The sequence below is a fragment of the Chelon labrosus genome (genome assembly GCF_963514085.1).
Source record: "Chelon labrosus genome assembly, chromosome: 7".
Lineage (NCBI taxonomy): Eukaryota > Metazoa > Chordata > Actinopteri > Mugiliformes > Mugilidae > Chelon > Chelon labrosus.
This window is the reverse complement of record NC_140343.1, coordinates 6,034,471-6,054,317: the sequence shown is the minus strand read 5'-3', so window position 1 is coordinate 6,054,317 and position 19,847 is coordinate 6,034,471. Positions and strand designations below refer to the sequence as shown.

At 44.1% G+C, this 19,847-nt stretch overlaps 1 protein-coding gene across 2 annotated transcripts in view; it reads left to right on the top strand.

The window, feature by feature from the left end:
- The window catches only part of dennd1b (DENN/MADD domain containing 1B), a 101,952-nt gene that overhangs the window by 23,243 nt on the left and 58,862 nt on the right, over positions 1 to 19,847 (top strand). For both annotated transcript variants that reach the window (XM_084548762.1, XM_084548761.1), the window contains exons 4-5: positions 16,530 to 16,579; positions 17,570 to 17,689. In XM_084548762.1, the coding sequence (XP_084404888.1) occupies positions 16,530 to 16,579; positions 17,570 to 17,689 (170 nt within the window). The remainder of the gene's footprint in view (positions 1 to 16,529; positions 16,580 to 17,569; positions 17,690 to 19,847) is intronic.

The window sequence follows — 19,847 nt, the reverse complement described above, 5'->3', positions numbered from 1 at the left end:
GTGTGTCACTGCTGCACCGCCAGTTACTCTAAGAACTGCAGGAGACTAGAGATTAGACTAAAGACAGACAAGTGTGTTGTTTCAGTGCCAAAAGCCGACCACAGCACACACACACACACACAGGTCCTGGAGTAAATCGCCGGACAGATGACTGCAGCATCAGCTGAGAGAAGGGAATAAATGTACAGGAAGATGGAGCGAAAGACAACAATCTGGGGGTAGGCTTGCTGCATTTCAGCACAGCAGCCAAGCTAGTGAGTTTAAACAGCTCTCCTGCCTCTCTGATCCACTTTGAGGAATAAACGGACTTGTAGAAAGATGCTCCAGGCAATGTCTGCCTGCCCCACAAGAACCAGAGCATGCTATCAGAGTAAGAGGTAAAGGGAGTGAGGGAACGAGAGAGTGAGCAAGAAATTACAGACTTACTGATGTAGGAACAGGAAATGGTAATGAAAGAAATAGAGTTAAAAAAAAAAAAAAAAGGAAGGCAGGGAGAAGGAATGGAAAGAAACATAGTGTAAATAGAGTTTGTGTTGACATGGGCCTCATCCTTCCTCTCCAGCATCTCTCCTTTTTAGCCCCACACAACCTTACTTTTCTTTGATTCTGTTGTCAGCCAGATCGTTTGTGTGGATAAGATGGCCCTTAAGATGGCTAGTTAGCGTGCTGTGTACAGAGGGATTGGCCCTTTCCCCCGTATACATAAAGGCTGTATTCACGGGCCTCATTACCAGGATTAAGGCTGCTTTCCTCCTTTGTGGGGCTGAAGGCTGGAGTCCTCTGTAGCCACAGTCTCTGTCTCTTTCTGTGGCCCGAGCTGGCCAGCATATGGCAGCAGCAGCCAACAGTCTCTGCAGAGGGGCTCGGAGCTCGGAGCAAGGCCTCCTTTTGTTTAGGCCGTTATTGTTGCTCAGCGTAATGACATTTGTAGGCCGTAGGATCGGGGTGGAGGGGTTAGCCTACCCCAGGGGAGAAGGGCAGAGAGAGGGAGACGGAAAGAGGGAGGAAGAGAGAGAGAGAGAAGGAAGGAAGGAGGGGGGTTGGCGAAGACATGTAGACAGACAGGAGTGTGGATTATGGAAATATGAATTGATTTTTTTTCGTTCAGTGGTAGAATAGAAAGCTCAAAGGAGAACAGACTGCAGGCTGGCTGGCACGCCGGGGTGGTGCTAGGGAAATATGAAGTGAGAGGCGCTTGCTCCCTCTGTCTCTCTCTCTCTCTCTCTACTTTTCTTTTTTCCTCCTGTTCCCCCTATTCCTCCTTCAGCCCCTGAGACTCTTGATGCCCTGGTCATCCGCATCCACAGATGCCACTTGGATAGAGAGAGAGAGGGAGAGATGGAAGAGAGAGGAAAAGGGAGGGAGGGGAAGGGAGAGGTGGCTAAAGCATATATTTGAATCGTAAGAAGGGCTTTTTTTTTTTTTTTTTCAAATGAAGCAGACAGATGGAAATCTGTCCGTTTCCTCTTAGATCTCATCCCAAAGTTGTGGAAAAAACACGGCATACAGAACACACACACACACACACATACACACACACATAGACACAGAAATGGTTCTGCCAGTTAATTCTAACTAACCACAGTGTGGTGTATGGGAGGGCCACTTCTATGCAAAGAACAGAGGATAATATGATAAACACTCAGCAAGTTCCACAAACAGAGGCCCATTTGAAAACTTGCAGAGACCGTCAGCAACTCGGCAGTATTTAAAAATGTTCCTTTCACAGATGCTGTCTTCTGCAACTTGTTTAAAAAGATATTTATTTCATATTTTAATGGGCTCTCCGGTCGTATTGTGTTTATTTATTTCAGTCCATATATTTGGATTTTAAATTAAACTTTCAGTAAAGGGTTTAAGAAACAACTATAAACCTATTTTTTTTTAGCCTAAATGACTTATAGGTAAATTATGCAAAGGTATAACCTCAGTGAATGTTATTTAAGACTTAGATATACACAGATCAGCCATAACATTAAGCCTGATATTGTGCAGGTCTCCCTTGTGCCTCCAAAACAGTTGTGACTCATCAGAGAATGGACACGGCCCTTCTGAGGGTGTCCTGTGGTGTCTGGCATCAGGATGTTGGTAGTGGGGGCCTTTGGGTCCTGTGGGTTGAAGGTGTGAGGCCTCTATGGATTGGGCTTGCTCCAGCGCATCCTACAGATACTCGATCAGTTTGGGATCTGGGGAATTCGGAGGCCAGGTCAGCAGTCTGGGCTATTTTTCACGTTTTTGGAACTGTTCCTCAGCAGTTTTTTGTGGGTAGACTGCATCGTCCTGATGGGAATGGCCCCTGCCGTCAAGGAAAGTTGTTGCTATGGGGTCTGCGTGGCCCACAACAATATTAAGGTGGGTGGCACTTGTCCAAGTAGCACACACATTAATGCCAGGACCGAGCAAAGGTTTTCCTGCAGAACATTGTGTTGTACTGAGATGATTGAGGTTATTCGCTTAATCAGTTAATAGTCTTAATGTTGTGGCATTATTGGCGAACAAAGAAAAAAAACTGAGAAGGTGTATGTGATAGCGTAGGAAAATCTGTGTGAAATGCACTCATTTGGAGAACGATGTGTCAGAAAAACAGGATTTATCTTTTAATAACTCCAGATTTACTGGGACTCAGTGCCCCGCAGGCAGGAGTGTGTATGTTGTCTATACATTGATCTTTTTTGGGAGGTAGTGCAACGTTTAAGATCAAGGGTATTGGGGGGGTTTTTATGTATTGATGTTACACTTCTCTCTCTGCATTTTGGATGTATATCTAAAGGTTTGTGTTAAAGTCTTACACGCCTGCAATCTGGGATTTTTATTCTGAGGAAATCTTCTGGTTTGCTTTTACTATCAACAATTCTCCTCATCTCTTCTATACTGCTGTCTTGTATTTACCTTTATTTTTCTGTAGCTTTCTTCTCTCACTTAGGGAAAAGAAGACAGACGGGCCTACTCAGAGATATCATTGTGTGTTTGCTTTCTTGGCATATCGTGGTTGTGCGTCATTCTTCTTCATAATCAGTGCTGCTGTTAATGCTCTCCCTGTTTTTTCCATTCTTCTTCCAGATATGTCTTTTTTTCCTTCTCTTTCACTCCATTTCCCTTCCGTACTTTCTGTTGCCCTTTTGTACATTTTGCTGCCCGCCAGTTCATTAACCTTCTTGTTTCCACAAACCTTATCTCTCGTTGCCCCTCACAAGCCACTGTTGCGAGAAATTGCAAATTACACACAAACTGCATAGTTTTTATTTATTTATTTTTTTTCCTGCTAGTCTGGTTGCAGAATAATATCAAGAGAGAAATAAAAGAAATATTGAATTATGAATAGATTTTACTGCAAGTTGATGTTAACTCTCCATGGCTATTCCGCTCATTTTACTGTAATAAGGAACCTTTGATCTTCCTCCTGCATACTGCATCGAGTTGACCTTATAACATGCTGTTTTTCATTTATGCCAAAGCTACAGTAGGTGGTATTTGATGCTAAGGAAATATCTATGCTTTGATATGGGCGTGTATGTTGCTATGTATACTTAATTTGTGAAATGCAGTGCATTCCAAGACTTTGGGAGCAATTTGTTGCATCTTCCTGATATGCAGTTTTCATGAGCTTATAGCATTTTGGAAAACACAGCTTTTTCAAATTTGAGGAAAACTGACTCACATCCCCCACTTTTTTTTTTAAGATGCACTGTATCTTTTAGCACTAATGAGCTTAGAAGGAGTAATTGCTATCTTTCCTTCTCATATGGACGTCTCCATGAGTAATTGTTCAAGTTTGATGCAAAAGAAAAAGAAAAGCAGTCTTGCCTTTAGTTCAGTTGGCCTGACACTCGTGTTCACAGCAGGTGTTGTAAAAAATATTTCCTTAGCATTCAGTGTCTTGTCATCTGCCTTTGGCAAATGCGGCAACAGTGTTGAAAGTGTTCAAATCATTCAACTATTCTTCATTTTTTTAAACTTTTTGAGATGCCGTGACTTCAGGCTAAACTTACTTCCTTTTCACATCACCCCGTATATATCTCTGCTCAAAAACTCAGCATGTCATCAACCAGACAGAAAGAAGGGGAGGGACAGACAAAGAGCAAGGGAAGAAGAGAGCCGGACGGTCTCCCGAGACTTCATCCTCGGCAGCTCTGAGTGTTACTCTGACACCGTGCTCCATCAGGACTGGCTGCCTGACACGCTGTGATTGGTGGCCACAGCTCTGTAGACTGGCCCTGGGTGGGGGAGGCGGGGAAGGGGAGGTCGATCGGGTTGGTGAGGTAGCAGTGGTCTGAGGGATGGAGGTAAAGGAGAGGAGCTGGTGGACATGATTGGTGGCTCCAGCCCTGAGGGAGTTGGAGTGTTGACCCCGAGGAGAGGAGGAGATAGTCGGGGGTGGGGGGGCCCATGTGGGTGTGCAGAGGTTTGGTAGCGGGGGGCCAGACATGCTAACTTGAAGACGATGATATGTGGCCCTCAGTTGTTACTGTGTATAGTACCCAGAGGAGGGAGCGACATAGAAAAGCACCAGAGGAATAGAAGAGGAGGTAGACATAAGAAAAAAGGAGTTGGAAATAGTTTAAAAGGAGAATTTCGGCAAGAAAATGTGACAGGGAAAGTGGGAAGAAGGTGAAGAAGTCATGGAATTGGAGTGAAAGGAAGTAGAAAGATGAAGGCAAGGTGAGAGGCATGTGGAATGGCAAACTAGGAAAGAAAGTGAGAAAAGACTGAAAATCAGAGAGAAGGAGAGTTAGTTTGGGAGAGATTTTAGGAAAACAATGATGTTTATTCAGAATAAATACCTTTGTTAAACCAATTAGAAATATAATGTGTCCTTAATAACGTAAAGTTTGTTGAGGGTAAGGCAGTAATGATTAAAGCTGAAAGAGGATCTTGGACAGTCAACCACACGGGAGGCTTCACACAAAGACAAATCAGGCTTCCCATCCTGCTAAAAGAAGAAGAGACGTAAAAGTAGTGGTGTTGATTATTTTATCAGCTTTTTTGGTTTCGCTGCAGCCAGTTATATAAAGTTTAAACAGCACAGTACACGTTGTGGAAAGCCTGTGCTATAAACAAGGAGGAAATCCCTTCCTTTCTTATCATTTGCATTTATGGTGAGGTACAGACCTCAGCGTGTGTGTGTGTGTGTGTGGTGTGTGGTGTGTGTGTTTGTGTGTGACGTCTCAGTGTGTCACAGGGTCTTGTCTTTCCTCTTCACTGCACCCTGACAGCAGTGTCAAACAAGGCCTCGTATGATCTGTGTATGTCTTTGAGAATATGCGCGTGTATGTGTCCGCGGCTGATACTGTTTTTATTCTTCCTCCTAACCCTTTTTCACTTCACATCCCCGGGGTGTTCCAGGGTCTTGCCTAATGGACAGTCTCGCCCCGCTAAGCTGGCCTTTGGCTCGGGCACTGAGCCGGACGCCTAACTAGGGCCCTTTGTTGCTCATGGGTCCTGATTGCGCTGACCTCCGGGGCTGGCTTCCTGGGAGAAGAAGAAGGGTGGTGGAGAGGGAGAAAGGGAAAGCAAGGGAACGTTTTTTTTTACGCCCCGATGCTCACATCTCTTCCAACGTCGGGCAGTCTCTGGCGAAAAGAAAGCAGGGGTGGGTTTTGCCTTTGGAGTAAGCAGCCAACCACTGGCTGCTTATATTTCGCGAGCCTCAGGTGAACAGTTGTTGGTTCACACGTCACTTATCTTACAATCTAATTGCACTTGGGCCACAAGGGAATAGCTGGGCTAAACTAGCTCATGTCTGTTCAAAATTAGGAGATCATTTAAAAGAATCTGGTGCAAAAAGACTTAAAAAGGCTTAAAAATACAATCCTATCACTGTAGCTGGTCTTGAAGTTCTACTCTGCACAGGTCAACAGGTGGTGATGCAATATAAAGTTTTTTACGTTTCATACTTACAAAGAACTGTTGGAACGGTCATTAAAAATAAAAAAAATATACAATTCAGGTGAAATACTTATTGTAATTAAATCCAAGCATGATTTAGCTTAAAGCAAAGTGTTTGAGGTTTTAAGAATACATAAGAAGTACCTCCGTAGTCTCTTTGAAGCAGTTTTTGCACCTCGTGTCTGCAGCAAGGGAACAGAAATTTTAGATTAGGGAACAGGGAGAGTGTTAGCGATGTGACAAAACGTTGTTCCACCTTCTTATGTTTCATAATGAAATCTTGCATTTTGCATTCAATTGTCAGAGCTCGTTGTTCAGTTCAACACTTACGCACTGTGCTTTACCGTGTAATGTGACTGAATATATTATCCCAAAAAAAAAAATGTATATTAGATGTGAGAATGCTGCCAAACGCCCGCCAGTATAATGGCTGCAGTCGCAGATGAAGAAAGCGTGCTCCGCTCTTGGAAACAGGTTGTTCCTGTCAACCAGGAAACTCATATTTATGGTATTAGATGCCAGACTTACCCCTCGCCACGTACGGCTGTTGCCAACGGAGCTATCACACATATAACGATGTGGCTTAATTGGCATGCTTTCCCCTTAACTACCCCATCCGAGGCGCAAGCCAGAGACGGAGACAGCCGAAACGACAAACAAATGGGGAGAGAAGGACGGAGGGGAGAGGGAGGGAGGGAGGGAGGGAGGGATGGAGGGGAGAGCGAGGAGACGGAGGAAGAGAGAGGACGCAGAGATGACCTGACCCTCACTGCTAGATCCCATGTACATCTGTCAATGAGACGACCACGGCCAAATGTTTAGGAGCCAGTGTTGCACTACTGCTCCCCTGCTGAGCTTCAGTGTATACATTCTTTGTGTGTGTGTGTGTGTGCGTGTACGTGTGTGTGAGTGTGTGACGCCATGTGTTAGAGGCAGGCCCACATCAGGGTTCATACAGTCGAGCTAGGCCCAGTGGGAGTTGAAAGCTTAAAGAAGGAAATCCCCCCCGGCTGCTTGGTACACACACACACACACATGCACACACACTCTCTATCTCTATATCCCTCTCCCTCTCCTCCTGGCACTTCATTAATGAAACCCATGCTTGTATGTTTGGGGCATATGCAGCTCTCTTGGCCCAACACTACAAGTGTGTGTGTGTGCGTGTGTGTGTATGTGTGTATGTGTGTTAGGGAGTGAGACATCTCCCCCTATCACATGGTAATATATTCAGTGGAAGATCTCAGCAGAGGCATAATACTGCCGCTCTCCCCTGTCTGAGCCCATCTGTGATATGTAGAAAGGACATCAGCAGGACAGGGTATTAGCACTGGAATAATGTGCACTGTTATTGTTGACGCCACATACTTATTCTCCAAGCAATATGCCCCCTCACCCCATAACATAAATACACCAATCGTGGAATAAACAGAAAATAAATGAGTGCCACGCAACGGACGGCGTGCACGCTACCCCAGCGGAATGTCTCGATATTGGAGGTGACTCATTAGCTGCTAATAGACAGGGACCAAGTTTGGGACAGGACAGTGGGAGGTTAAGGAGATGTCGTCCCTCTTATTAACACAAATTCTTGAAGTCTTGCTATGTGAATGCGTGCTGTAGCCTGAAGAGGAAACAAATAATACTTACACTTGTTTAACTTTAGTAAGGACAAGACCGCTAGCAAATGCAACGACTTCTCAGCCGCTAATATCTCAGTGACGCTTGTGAAACATGTTGTGTGCTTCAGGAGGGCCAGAGCTAAGGCCTTCGTTTTGTCCTTGGTTTAGGCTTTGTGACGTCCTTAAGGGTTCAGAAGTACAGATTAGAAACAAGTTTTTTTTTTTTCTTGCTATAGAGGTAGCAGCACATACACAAACAGTATGAATATAAAAACACATACGCTCTACCTGTCAGGTGTTGGCATGTGCAGGAAAAGGCCAGAAGATCAATCTGCCACCTTCAACACCTCCTGAAGAATTGCTCTGATAACACGCGACTGTTGTTAATCAAAATAACCTCCTTCACCAGAGACCCTCTGCACCAGAGGGGTCACTGGGACCAGAAACTGAGAGGGGAAAAAAAGACAAAACTGCCTCTTTCCCCATCTCTCTCTCTCTCTCCCCAATCAGCCGGGGCAGAGTGAGCGAGAATGTGAAAATGTAACGCCCCTGTGTCAGTTTGAAAGTGCACCTCATAGGCTCTTGTGCCCCTCCACCTCTCTCCACCCCACATCCCACCTTCCCCCTCTCAAGCAGCTCTGTTGCTTTGGTCCGGCTCTGAAGGCCGTTCTTATTACCGGCACAGAGCGCAGGTCAGAATGGCAAGCCGGCAGCATACTATTAAAGCCTAATGAAAGGAATCTCTGCAGGGTCTGAGGTCTGCAGCGGCCAGAGGAGGCTCTGCCTCTGCCCATTGTTCTTCTGCTCCTCTCCTCACTGTTCTGGAGTTTTTTGTTTTTTTTTATACCATCGCTAAATCTGGCTCAACTGGCATCTCCTCTGTTTCCGTCCGTCACTGTCTTTGTGTCTTTTTTGCTTGGTTTTGTCTTTGTCTTTTTCTCTTCCTTACCCTGCATCTTTAAGTTTTCGCTCTGCCTGTGTTTGCATCGCACTGAGTTTTTCAAACGGGCCTTTTCACCCCTATAAATTTGTTAAGCTGCTTGTAAAATGTAGCTATGGGCTCATATAAATACACCGATTACCAATTCTGTTTATTTCTCCTGTGGATATTGTTAGACAAGGCTTAAGGGTCTCTTTCTTATTACACGTTAAAGGCAGAGGTTTGACTTTGAAGAAGTGGTTTCTTTTTCAACATATAATATTAGCTGGGCGCAAAAATGTATGAAATTGATGCCCTCTGTAGAGTCGTCTTGTACCCCTTCAGCGGACAGAGGGTAGGGTCATCCATGGAAGAGTGATATTATAGAGTTTCCTTCTTATGGCACAGATATGTCCTGACATGACGGATTCATTCCTTCTGTACACTCTCAATGTTCAAACAGTTCTTAAATATACGGTTACTCAGGAGATACCTCCAGCGACCACCATGCCTCTACTGTTTTTATTTCCCTTGGATAGAAAATAATGGTATTGCTCAGGATGATGAAGTGGCCTGGTAAACATTATCGGTAGAAGCTACTAATTCGAAATTGTGCAGAGCATCGAACTGATTGTTTGGCAGTGGATTAATCTCTTCTACATTTTCTGTATTTATTGGTTAAGTCATTGATTACACAGTGTGTTTGAATGCAAAATGGAACCGGTGTGGGAGGCCATAAAAAAAAAAAAAAAAAAAAAGAAAATCAAGAAATTTGATTTGGCCTCTTGTTTTATTTGGCAGAGCTGCTCATCATGTCGTCTCTATCTTATCTAGCTATCAATCTTCTCACTTCTTCATTGTTGCCTTCTGTCTCTTCCTGTGTTAGTATATTTGAGTCGGTGTCTCTCTCTTACTGTGCTACTGTCGCACCCAGTAACCTTTCAGTATCTGATGCAGTTTGGATATTATTAAAGAAAACAGGAAATTGCTCAGGAAGTTTTTTTTTGTGTGTGTAGTAAAATAGATGACATATCCACTACCTTTTTAGCAGTAGAAGTACTGACATCAGTCATCAGTTCAACCGTCTTGAGTCGAGTGTTTGTAACTTTGTGTTTTTTTCAGTTGTGTGCTTGGTTTTAGCGCGCCCGTCTCCCCAATCAAGGTTTCATGCCATCATACATTTTTATTCTGCATTATTTATTTTTTCCTCCCGCTCGCTCTAAAACCAAGGCTCAGCTGTCCTTGTGCCTTTACACATTGCAAATGAATGCATATCCATGCAAATTCTTAAAAAGAAAGGCTGAGAATTTGAATATTTTGCTTAAAGCTGCACCCAGGTCGACCCTGCCATTCGGCATTTGAAAGCAGTGTGTCTGTTTGAATACTGAGGATCTCTCTTTGTCATGTTCGCCAGAGGGGCTGGGTGAGCGAACCAGCACCGGCAGGATGGGCAGAGATCGGCTGGGTAGCTGCACACAGACAGACTAATTGGGAAAAGGGGGGGCGAGAGAGGGGACGAGGGGTGTTGGTAAGGGTGAGGAAAAGGTGGGGTACGCAGGAAGGGGGGGGGATCTGAGATGACGACAGGGGGTTTAGGAGGGAGGTGAAAAAGGATGGAGATCGGAGGATGGAGGGAATGAGAGAATGGGGAAGGAAGAGAGGAGGTGATGAAGAGGGCAAGCAAGCGTGCGGGAGGAAGAGGTGAAGGAAGGGTGAGTTTAGACAGTGTGGTTTCAAGCACTGATGTGTTAGTAGCCCCGCTGACTGTGTCATTATGCTGTTGAAGTCCCTGCCTACTGCAAACCACTGTATACTGTGTATTTGACACATGAAATAGCCTTGCACACAAAAAAAAAACTTGCACTTATTAAACATTCAGACGGGACCTGGCCCCTCTCAACTTTTACCTGCGTAGTTTGAGATAAAATGTCCTGAGTCGTGTGGCATTATTAATGAGAACGTCTTATGAAGTCACTTCCCTTAATAATGATCTAATACACTAAAGTGTTGGGGAAATTTTGCAGCAGAGCTGTGGGAGGAAATTGGGTAAAGATTATCTAATTATCTAATTTCACAGTATGTGAAATTAAGCACATTATGTAGAGTTTAGCTGCCGTGCGCAGTGACTGTGCGTACTAGCGTTTCTGCATTGCTTTCAAGAACATCCTCTGGCCTTCCGTTAGTGGATGGAGTTTGCTGAGTTGTCGTAGCACAAAGATTCAGAGGGTCAAAGCATCCTTTGCCTTAATACGACTCAAAGTGTCGTTTAACAGGTAATTAATTATGTGGTCTAGATGAATTTTTAACAGGTTTAAAGCGTGGGCCGGACTCTCGCGATGGGTCAACGTGGAGCATAGACCATAAGGAGCTACGCTGGTGGTAGCATTTATACCTGTGCTCTGTTGTGTACTGCAATATCCTTCAAATACGCCCTTAAAATGCTAAGTGGCGACTTGTTTCTCTGCGTACTTCACACGATGGCGGCTGGAATGGAGGTGGAGCTAATATTGGATCAACGGGGATTTTTGCTGAAATCATTTCGACACAGAAAATAAAAACGACGTCTGAGTAGACGCCGTGTAGGAGGCAGAAGGAGGGGTAATTTAATTTTCTGTGCATGTGCATGGACAAGGAAATGCATTTTGGGCCAATCACAGCTGCTGCGGTCTCAGCGCCAAAGTCACATTTCTGGGGAGGTCCGTGTCAGGCTGTGGCGTAGCGTACTGTATATCTTCCTGAATGTCGTTAAAACTAATTCCGTTTTAAATAATATTTTCCTCCCAACAATCCAACAACTACTATTACCACTTTTTTTGACTCTAGCGTTCTGGCACCGTGATGTTAATGGCGTCTGGAGAGACCTGGTTAAACTGTTGAACAAACACAATCATTCAAAGCTAGTTTAATGCTCCAGTCAAGCCTTGATGTCTTGTACACATTAGCTGTCTCTTTGTGATACACTGGTCCAGAACTGGGTGTAGGTCACAGTTGTACTGTCATGCACAGATGTGAGGCGTACCGTGCTGTTTTGGGTGTTCGACTATGTTTTACTGCCTTCCCAGCTTTAATTGATTTCCATTCATTTCCATGCGGTACGAAAAAAAAAAAAGAAATCCTTAACTTGAATTAGGTAATCCATCACAGTGAACATCTTGCCCGCATTATTCTGAGTTATGTTATTTTTGTGTGGTAATACGGAACAGACTTTTCAAATCAGTCTTCACTTACAATTGCATTGCCAGGAAATAATAAATTAACTTTGACAAAAAATAAAAACAGGCGCAGTGATCGCCGTGATGGATTGTACGGTGGAAAAAAACACATTCAGAAATTTAAAACAGGACAACATGCTTTGAAAACAGCTGACAGTAATGTAAAGTATCGCTGAGCTGCAGTAATGGGCCGACACATTGAGAAAAGCACCGATGTAGTCCTTTTAAATCTGGGTAGACCGGTGTTAGATTTACAAATTTTTCCCTGCCACCAGTCTCCATTCCTCCTGAAACTACACCCTGTCCAGAGGGCTCAAGGGGCTGAACTCGGCTGAGATACACTGGGTAGCTAGCAACATTGATCTGGCTGCAGTAGCCAGGGGAATATAAAGCAGGGCAGGGGCTTAAAGTCTTGAGCCCCCCAGGGAGGAGGTCCTGGCTGCATAGGGAGAGAGGGACATGAACCGAGCTGCTTCTCATTCTCTTCATTCGTCCCTCTTTATGCTGTCCATCCTTCTCCGTCGCTCCCTTCCTTGTGACAGGATTTTTATTTCCCTTTTACTCCGTCCTCCTTCCTTCCCTCCCTCTGTCCACATTTCTCTACCACGCTCCTCTGCCTCTCTTTCTTTGCAAAACATATGGGAAAGTGAATATTGCTCGTGAAGTTCACACCCAAAATGAAACACCATGTCTGATGCCGAGTTTAGCATTTAATCTCTTTATAAAGGGCATGTTTTCTTTTTAACCGGTTAAGATCATCCCGCCCGCGAACTGTGATCTTAAGAGCTGGTTTCCCAGTTTTCGGCGAAGGTGAGAGTCCAGGAGAGACGCGTGCATATGTGTGTTAGACAGTCGAGCCCAGCCCGCACAGCGTGATCTGTCACGTGTCAAATCCCCCCAGCGCCTGGTGTAATGCTCAACCATATATAGCTTGTCCCGCTGCAATTATTTCTAAAGGAACTGGGGTAGAGCGGGAATAAGAGTGAAATTTAGGCCTATTTTTAAGAGTAATAAAAGCAAGAGCGTCGCCCTGTGCTGCAAAGTTTGTTGCTCTTCCCTGCAGTACCGTGCTATTCTGCGGGGGTACAGTGCTGCTGTTGTAGTGTTGTGGTGCGGTGATAGCAGGATCATCCGCTGGGGGAACCCAGAGCATTCTGTCTCACTGAGTGATACCCCTGTCTCCACTCACGATAAACAGCACACACACACACACACACCAGCGTCTGCCAAGCCCAGCCTAGCAGCAGATTCCTCCCTCACCCCCTCCTTGCAAAGCGCAAATATATTAGCTGCCTCTTTTTCTTTTGTCTTGGGAAAATGGCAAGTAAAGGGGGGGAAGTGTGTGTGTGTTATGTGTGTGCACATGTGCGTGCATGCATGTGCGCCGACTGCACTGGGAAACTATGGAAGAACACCCCCTTTGTGGCGTTCGTGTTTAGATATCCCTGCGGTATAGGGCCCAGTCAAGGGAAGAGAGCTGCACATGCCAATGAGTCACCCGTAATACAGGTATGATGTAGGAAATGGGAAACAGACTGACAGATGAGGAAAAGAGAGAATGTGAGCTGAAAATCACATACAAGCAGTCTTTAGCTTTGGTTAAAACAGAAAGGAGTATTTGAACAGCAGCACTGCCGGGCTCTGTGTAAAGGGTCGACTCACCTGTGCAAAAGAAAAATGCACCGTGGCATCTATACGGGCAGATTTTCAATTTATACAGTAACATCCCTTTACAACTACTTACAAATACACAAACGGCCCCAATGAAAACTTAAAACGTTAACATCTGTAGACTGTCCTCATGGTGGAGGCACCTATTCCAGATTACTGTTAGCCTTTTTATCCATCTTTTTTTTAAATCAAAATGATTGTCAACACAATTGAAATCCATTCACTTCCACTGATCACAGATGGTGGCAGAGACTGTTCAGCTATAGTTATAGTTTAGTGGTAAACATCACCATTACCAAACGAGAGCACTGACAGATTTATTCTTCAGCAGTGAGATGTTTTCAAATTTAAGGGAGCTTTATGAAAAATTTGTATATTATGTGATTTGTACAAAAGATTAAATATTCAATGGCAAATTTAGAATAAAAATTGAAAGTTTTTGTATCTTGGTGACGCTTTTCCTCAACGTTGTGTACGCATGTAAGGGTTAATTTTCTTTAGACCCTGAGATATATTTGCTGGTAATGGTGCTTTATCTTTGTCTTTGTGTTTTTGCTATTAGTCAGTGCCCCTGTTGAGTTTGTATTGATATTATAACCACAAAAAATATCACATTTCACTTTTCTTGAAGACATTTCATTAAAAATAGTTCGTTATAGTTTTGTAAATGTGTTGAAATGTTCATTTGTTCGTCGACTGACATTTAAAACGAGCCATAAGTAAACATTTATAAACATTTACTAGTTTCATTTTGTGAGGTTTTATATTTTGTTAGTCTCTTTATTAATCTCCGCTGTAAACTGAAAATCTTTCACAGGTTTTCTACCGTGCATCAGGCAAAGAATTTTAAAAAGCAGGCTAAAAGACTGGAGACTCTGATTAATTGAGCGAGATAATTGACAGATTCGCCAATAAAACGTGTTACTGAAAATGTAAATATGTATCTAAACTGGGAGATAAAGAAAAAGATGGATCTTGTCTGATCTCATAAACTGTGTCTCAGGATCTGTCTCACGAGACTCAGCCGTCCTGTCCGTTTAATGGCTAAAGACAGCTATTTCAAAATGCTTATATACTGTATGACGTCGGTTTATCTGAAGCACAAAGATGGATGCTTAGAACGTATATATTTATATAATATATAAATGTATATATAGAACATGTCTGCTGTTTCTATGTCACGTTCTGCTCGCATACAAACACATCACTTCCTACTGGTCCTGTATGAGATCAGAGTCTCTGCAACCCCTCGGCTGTCACTCTAACACAGACACCTGATGTGGGCGGGGCTGTGACAACTCGGAAATCTGGCAAGTCAAATGTTTTTATTTGCAGAGAAAGCGAGCGTCTGCGTGTGTGTGCGCATGTGTGTGTGTGTGTGTGTGTGTGTGTGTGTGTCTGTTTGGGTTTGTGTGCCATATGCAATGCGCCAGGGAGGGCTCTCTGGAACATATTGGTGTGCGTACATGGTGGTTAATAATAGTAGCAAACGCATACAGCGATGTCAGCTCTGATGTGTGTGACAGCTTTTACAGCCGCACACGCCAAGACACAGTCGCACACGTGTGCACGCACGACGCGCTCCCACAACAGAGACGGAGACCTCCTCTGCCACCGAGCCCTCCGTCTTTGTTGAGTTCTCAATTTTATCACAGATCCTGATAAGTAAAAACAACCACTTCCAACCCACCCACCCACCCACCCTGCCTCGCCTCCAGCCCCTCCCTTATGCTCCATATGTGGGCACATGCATTCAAACATATAGCCCAGTCAAACTCAGCCACCCACACGCACACAAATGTACACTCTTAACCACCCTCAGATTGAAAGTCCTTGAAGGAGGCAGGCGCTCACATACATCATACACTCAAATGCACAAATACGTATGACACACACATACACACACACCTTCTGTCATGGCTCATTGTTGCTGTTGCTCGCTTGTCTGTGGCGATGTTTGTGTTGTGTTGGGCTGGCAGATTTAAGTTTCGATAAAGGAGGGGCGGGGGCGGGGGAGAGGATCGGTGACTGCTCCCCACATTGAGGTCTTAGACAGCAGCAGCGGAAGACACCCAACCTGTCGTCCGGATCAGTCTCCGGGGGGAAGGCAGAGAGAAAGAAAGATGGATGGGCAGAGAAATAGTGGAGCAGCGGCATCACTCACAGCTCGATCAGAAAGACGACACAGACCTTGGGCTCGGTGGCCGAGCTTGGCAAGCCAACGAAAGAGAAAGAGAAAGAGAGGCCAGAGTATAGCCGAGAGCCACCCAGTCCCCAGGATTAGTCTCTGAGCGTGACAGAGCCTGGACAGAACTGAGAGAGAGAGGTAGCAGAAAGACAGACGGCAAAAAAAAAAAAAAAAAAAAAGGACCTGGCGCCCCGTGCCTGTTCTGGGCCAGGTCAGTAGCCAGAGAGATGAGGAGACAGACAGAGCTGGGACCCGGAGCTCAGTGGTTGTGTGGCTGGTCTGGAGTAGCTCACCCATATGGTGCTCCGCTCTGTTCCTGCTCCCTGTCTAAATCCATATGCCGCTGGTGGAAAGGTGCCCCCCCGCCTCCGCCCCTTCTTCTTCCCCTCCTCTCCCACCTCGCTTCAAGAGCATGCAGACCCTCGCCCTCCCCGCAATCCCCCAGCCCACAAGGGAGGTGTTGGGAGGTAAAGCCCTGAAGGCTTGTACCCCCCTCTCCTACCTCTTAACCCCACAGAGCTGCTTAGCCCATTGTCACTACAATCTGCCACCATAGCCTTGGTGTTGTGTGTCCCCCTTCTCTCACCCTCTTTCTTTTTCTCTCTCTCTCTCTCTCTCTCTTCCTTCACCCTTTCATCTCCCTTTGGCACCTGATAATCGATGAACTTATTAACTGCTAATTATTCAAGCTGTGGACTGAGGATCCCTTTCCTTCCTTGCCACAGAGGCGACCTTTCCCCTCTGTTCCGCCAAGTGAAGTGGTTTATATTGCCCATTCATTTGGATTAAGTGCATTTAGGCCGGAGCGTTTGGGATGTGAAGACTCTGTCAGATTGCTATCAGCAGCGTTTAGCATTAATCCTCATTTTGTACCAGCCAGTTGATGGCACCCACTTAGTGAAAGCCCAAGAGGTTTTTACGTTGAAATACACGGTTATTACTGGTTTTATACATGTATATATTTATATTTATATATGTATGTGTGTGTCTAAAAACACGTGTGTGTGTCTCTCTCTGTTCTGGTTTCTCAGGAGGTCCTGCAGACGATACCAAAGTTCTGCTTTCCCTTTGACGTGGAAAGGTACGATTCCTCTGCTTCTCTACTTCCTTGTTTTTAAATCAACGCAGCTCACTTTCATCTCATCTGCATGAAGCACACACACGCACACACACGCTGTGCACACTGATCTCTTCTTCCACCAAAAGGTGCACACATTGATGAAGAAAAATAAAATAATATGTGCATTTGATGCGTTACACGGTTGTTGTGATGAGCTATAAATATTATAGCATGCCAACTCACTACCAGACTACGTGCACTCATGTTTGTTGTTGTGCTCATGTCCACATGGGTGAGATTGCAACTGCCCTTCCTGGTCTTAAACTGTAACAGAGCTGCCTCTTTTCCTGCATACATTTATTTATTTTTTTACTGTAGCTGTAAAAGCGACACAACTCTGCAGAACCCTCCAAAAAATGACAATAATGATATCAGCAACTTCCATTAATTATGACGCTCATGAGGTCAGTGACAGGCCCCACTTCATGTGTCGTGCACGATTATTGTCTGAGAAGAGTCTGAAGTGTGCTCCCATACAGAGTTTACATCCAATCAGGCCAGCAGCCGCTGAGAAGTACTGGGCTCTTAATTCATGGAGGAAAGTAACATTCCCTGATGCAAAAGCAGAGAGAGGAGAGAGAGAGAAAGAGAGAGAGAGAGGGTGGGACGGGAGGACTGTATGGTCTTTTACTGAAGCTGAGCTGCTGCCATCTAGTGGTGCAGGAGTGTACTGAGCTTTATGGATTTTACCTTAAGGTTAGAAAAGCCTTTTACAGTTTTTGTAGCATGAAATATATGACATCAGATTTGGACCTTGACTCGAGATTTTGCTCGTGGTAAGAGTTTGTCCGAGTTTTTGCTTTTGATCGACCGAGGCCGATTTATCTTGTATTTTGAACACGCACGGTTTCACAGATTTGATGCAACTTATTTTAAACACACGATTCTTAAGACTTTATGCGTTATTTTGGGTGTTTGTGTGAAGCTTGCGTCCCTCTCGTCCTCTCCCAGGGTTTCCCAGAGTCAGGTGGGGCAGAATTTCACCTTTGTGTTGACGGACATCGACGGCAAACAGAGGTTTGGTTTCTGTCGACTCACCCAAGGCTGCCGGGTCTGCATATGTCTGCTCAGGTAACACACACACACACACACACACTTACTCACTCACTAAATCTTGTTCAAGTCCACGTCACAGTTATTTAGTTTGCTTTATTCTAATTCATGTTGTTCCACTAAACTGAGCCTTTAACACTGGGTATCACTACACTTTGTGATATTTTTTTACAAGAATCAACATTTCCAATTTCAGTAATTTAATAAATGTCAAAACAGAGACAACTGGATGTGCTAAAGGGTGTGCTGCACGTCACAAATGCCAGCGTATTCTATCACATTTTACTCCAAAATCAAAAGAATATGTGTGAAAATCCATCCAGACACCACTGTCTTTATTTGCTTATTCAAATAACTACGGCTTGGTCTCTTCTGTCCCTTTTTTTCCAAATGATCTAACCACTTTAAATGTCTGCCTTTATCTGTCAAGTTTGTTCAAAAAAAAAAAAAATTAATTTCACCACGTCTTAGATGTGAATTTTTGAGACAGCGTTTTCATTCATTCTCACACTTCACACTGCACTATGCCAGGATAACAAATTTATATTCTCATCTGCCCACACAAATATGTTAGTGATGTGCCTATAATTATCCAAAAGTTTAGCAGTTTTTGATATTTCATAGGTGGATTTCTCCTATCACAGCGTGCGCAAATGAGGACACAGAACCCGGGAAAATTGCATTTTCTTCGCATAATTACTCTCCAACAAAGGCTATTATCATTTAATTCCCATGTAATTGCGTGTTGACACAATGTTTTTACAGATGTAATTACTTTACCATTACAAAGAAGGAGCACTTGCGCTGATAGTCTCGGTGGACGGGCTCGTGCACTTTAATATAAACTGAGGGAAAAAAGTACCAGATAGATCAATTTTTAATGAATGTATTAAGCAGTTTAACAAACAAGAAACTGGAAAAGGAGCACAAAGCCTCTCCCTTTTTCTGCGTTTGTGTAAAGCAGCTCTCCTGTAAGCGCTGCTCTCGCCTCTGTGTGTGTGTGTGTGTGAGTGGGTGTGTGTGTGTGTGGCTGTTGATGGACAGTCGTGGGTTTGTCGCTGCCCTGATGAGCTGCTGTGAAGAACACTGTCCCTCCTCCCCACACCACCCACCCTTCCCGGCCAGCTTCCATGGCCTTTGTTTTTCTTTTCTCTCTCTCTCCCTCTCCCTCTCTCCCTCGCTCTCTCTCTCTCCCCCTCTCTCTCTCTCTCCCTCTCTCTCTCTTTTCTCCTCGTTATTCGGCTACTGCCACAGTGCGACAGCAAAGACGCTTGGCCCATAATTATGCATGAAGCTTCGCTGCCAATTAGCAGAGGCTCCCCTGTCCCTCTCGCTGAGTTAGACATGCTAATTCATTTGACATATGATGTATAAAATTCATTATGCATTCTGAGTAGTTTGCATGGCTTGCTTCATTTCTAATAAAATAACGTATAGAAAGTATTTTTTTTTTTTTTTTTGTTAATTTAAATTTGTTTATACGCTTCCCAGTTACATTTTTCTTTCCTGATCTTTTTCCTTTTGTTTTTTTTTAAATCTTAAATAGCTGCTCTGTGTTAGGAAGAGATAAGAACTAAAAAATATTCTGAAGCATAAGAATGTTTCAGATATATATCGTCTGAGAAATGTGTAAATGAAGTCCTGCCGTTCGGCGTCTCCGGTCAAAAGTTGATTGTCTTTATTATTCTTTAAGTGTTTCCCGTTGCAATGTAAGATTGTTATTTCAGACAGAATTAAAGAAATAACAACACGTTTCCTCCGTTAAAGCAAAATGGATAAAGTGCAATTATTGGAAGTTGTTTGTCTTCATCCTCGGTTAAAAAATCCTCTCGTTAAAATGTAAAGCGAGAAGGCGCAGGGCCCTCTAGTTTATATTCGTTTAATCTCCCATTTCCCAGGAATATAAAATAAAAGTAATTAAAACAGTTTGAGTCTGTGATTGTTGAAGTGCTGGGATCGTAAAATTGTCACCTCTGCTTACAGGAGGAAGTGCCTTAATGAGTGGGACAGTTTTATGTGGACAGCTCTTTGTAGTCTCATTGCTTAAGTCGTGGCCTAAAGGACCACGCTCCCTTCAGGCGAAACCTTCAAAAGGGGAAAAAAAAAAAAAGTTTAACTGGCTGTATTTTGTGCTGTTGTTTCCTCGTTCTCTCATTCGGTGTCTTTCTCATTTTAA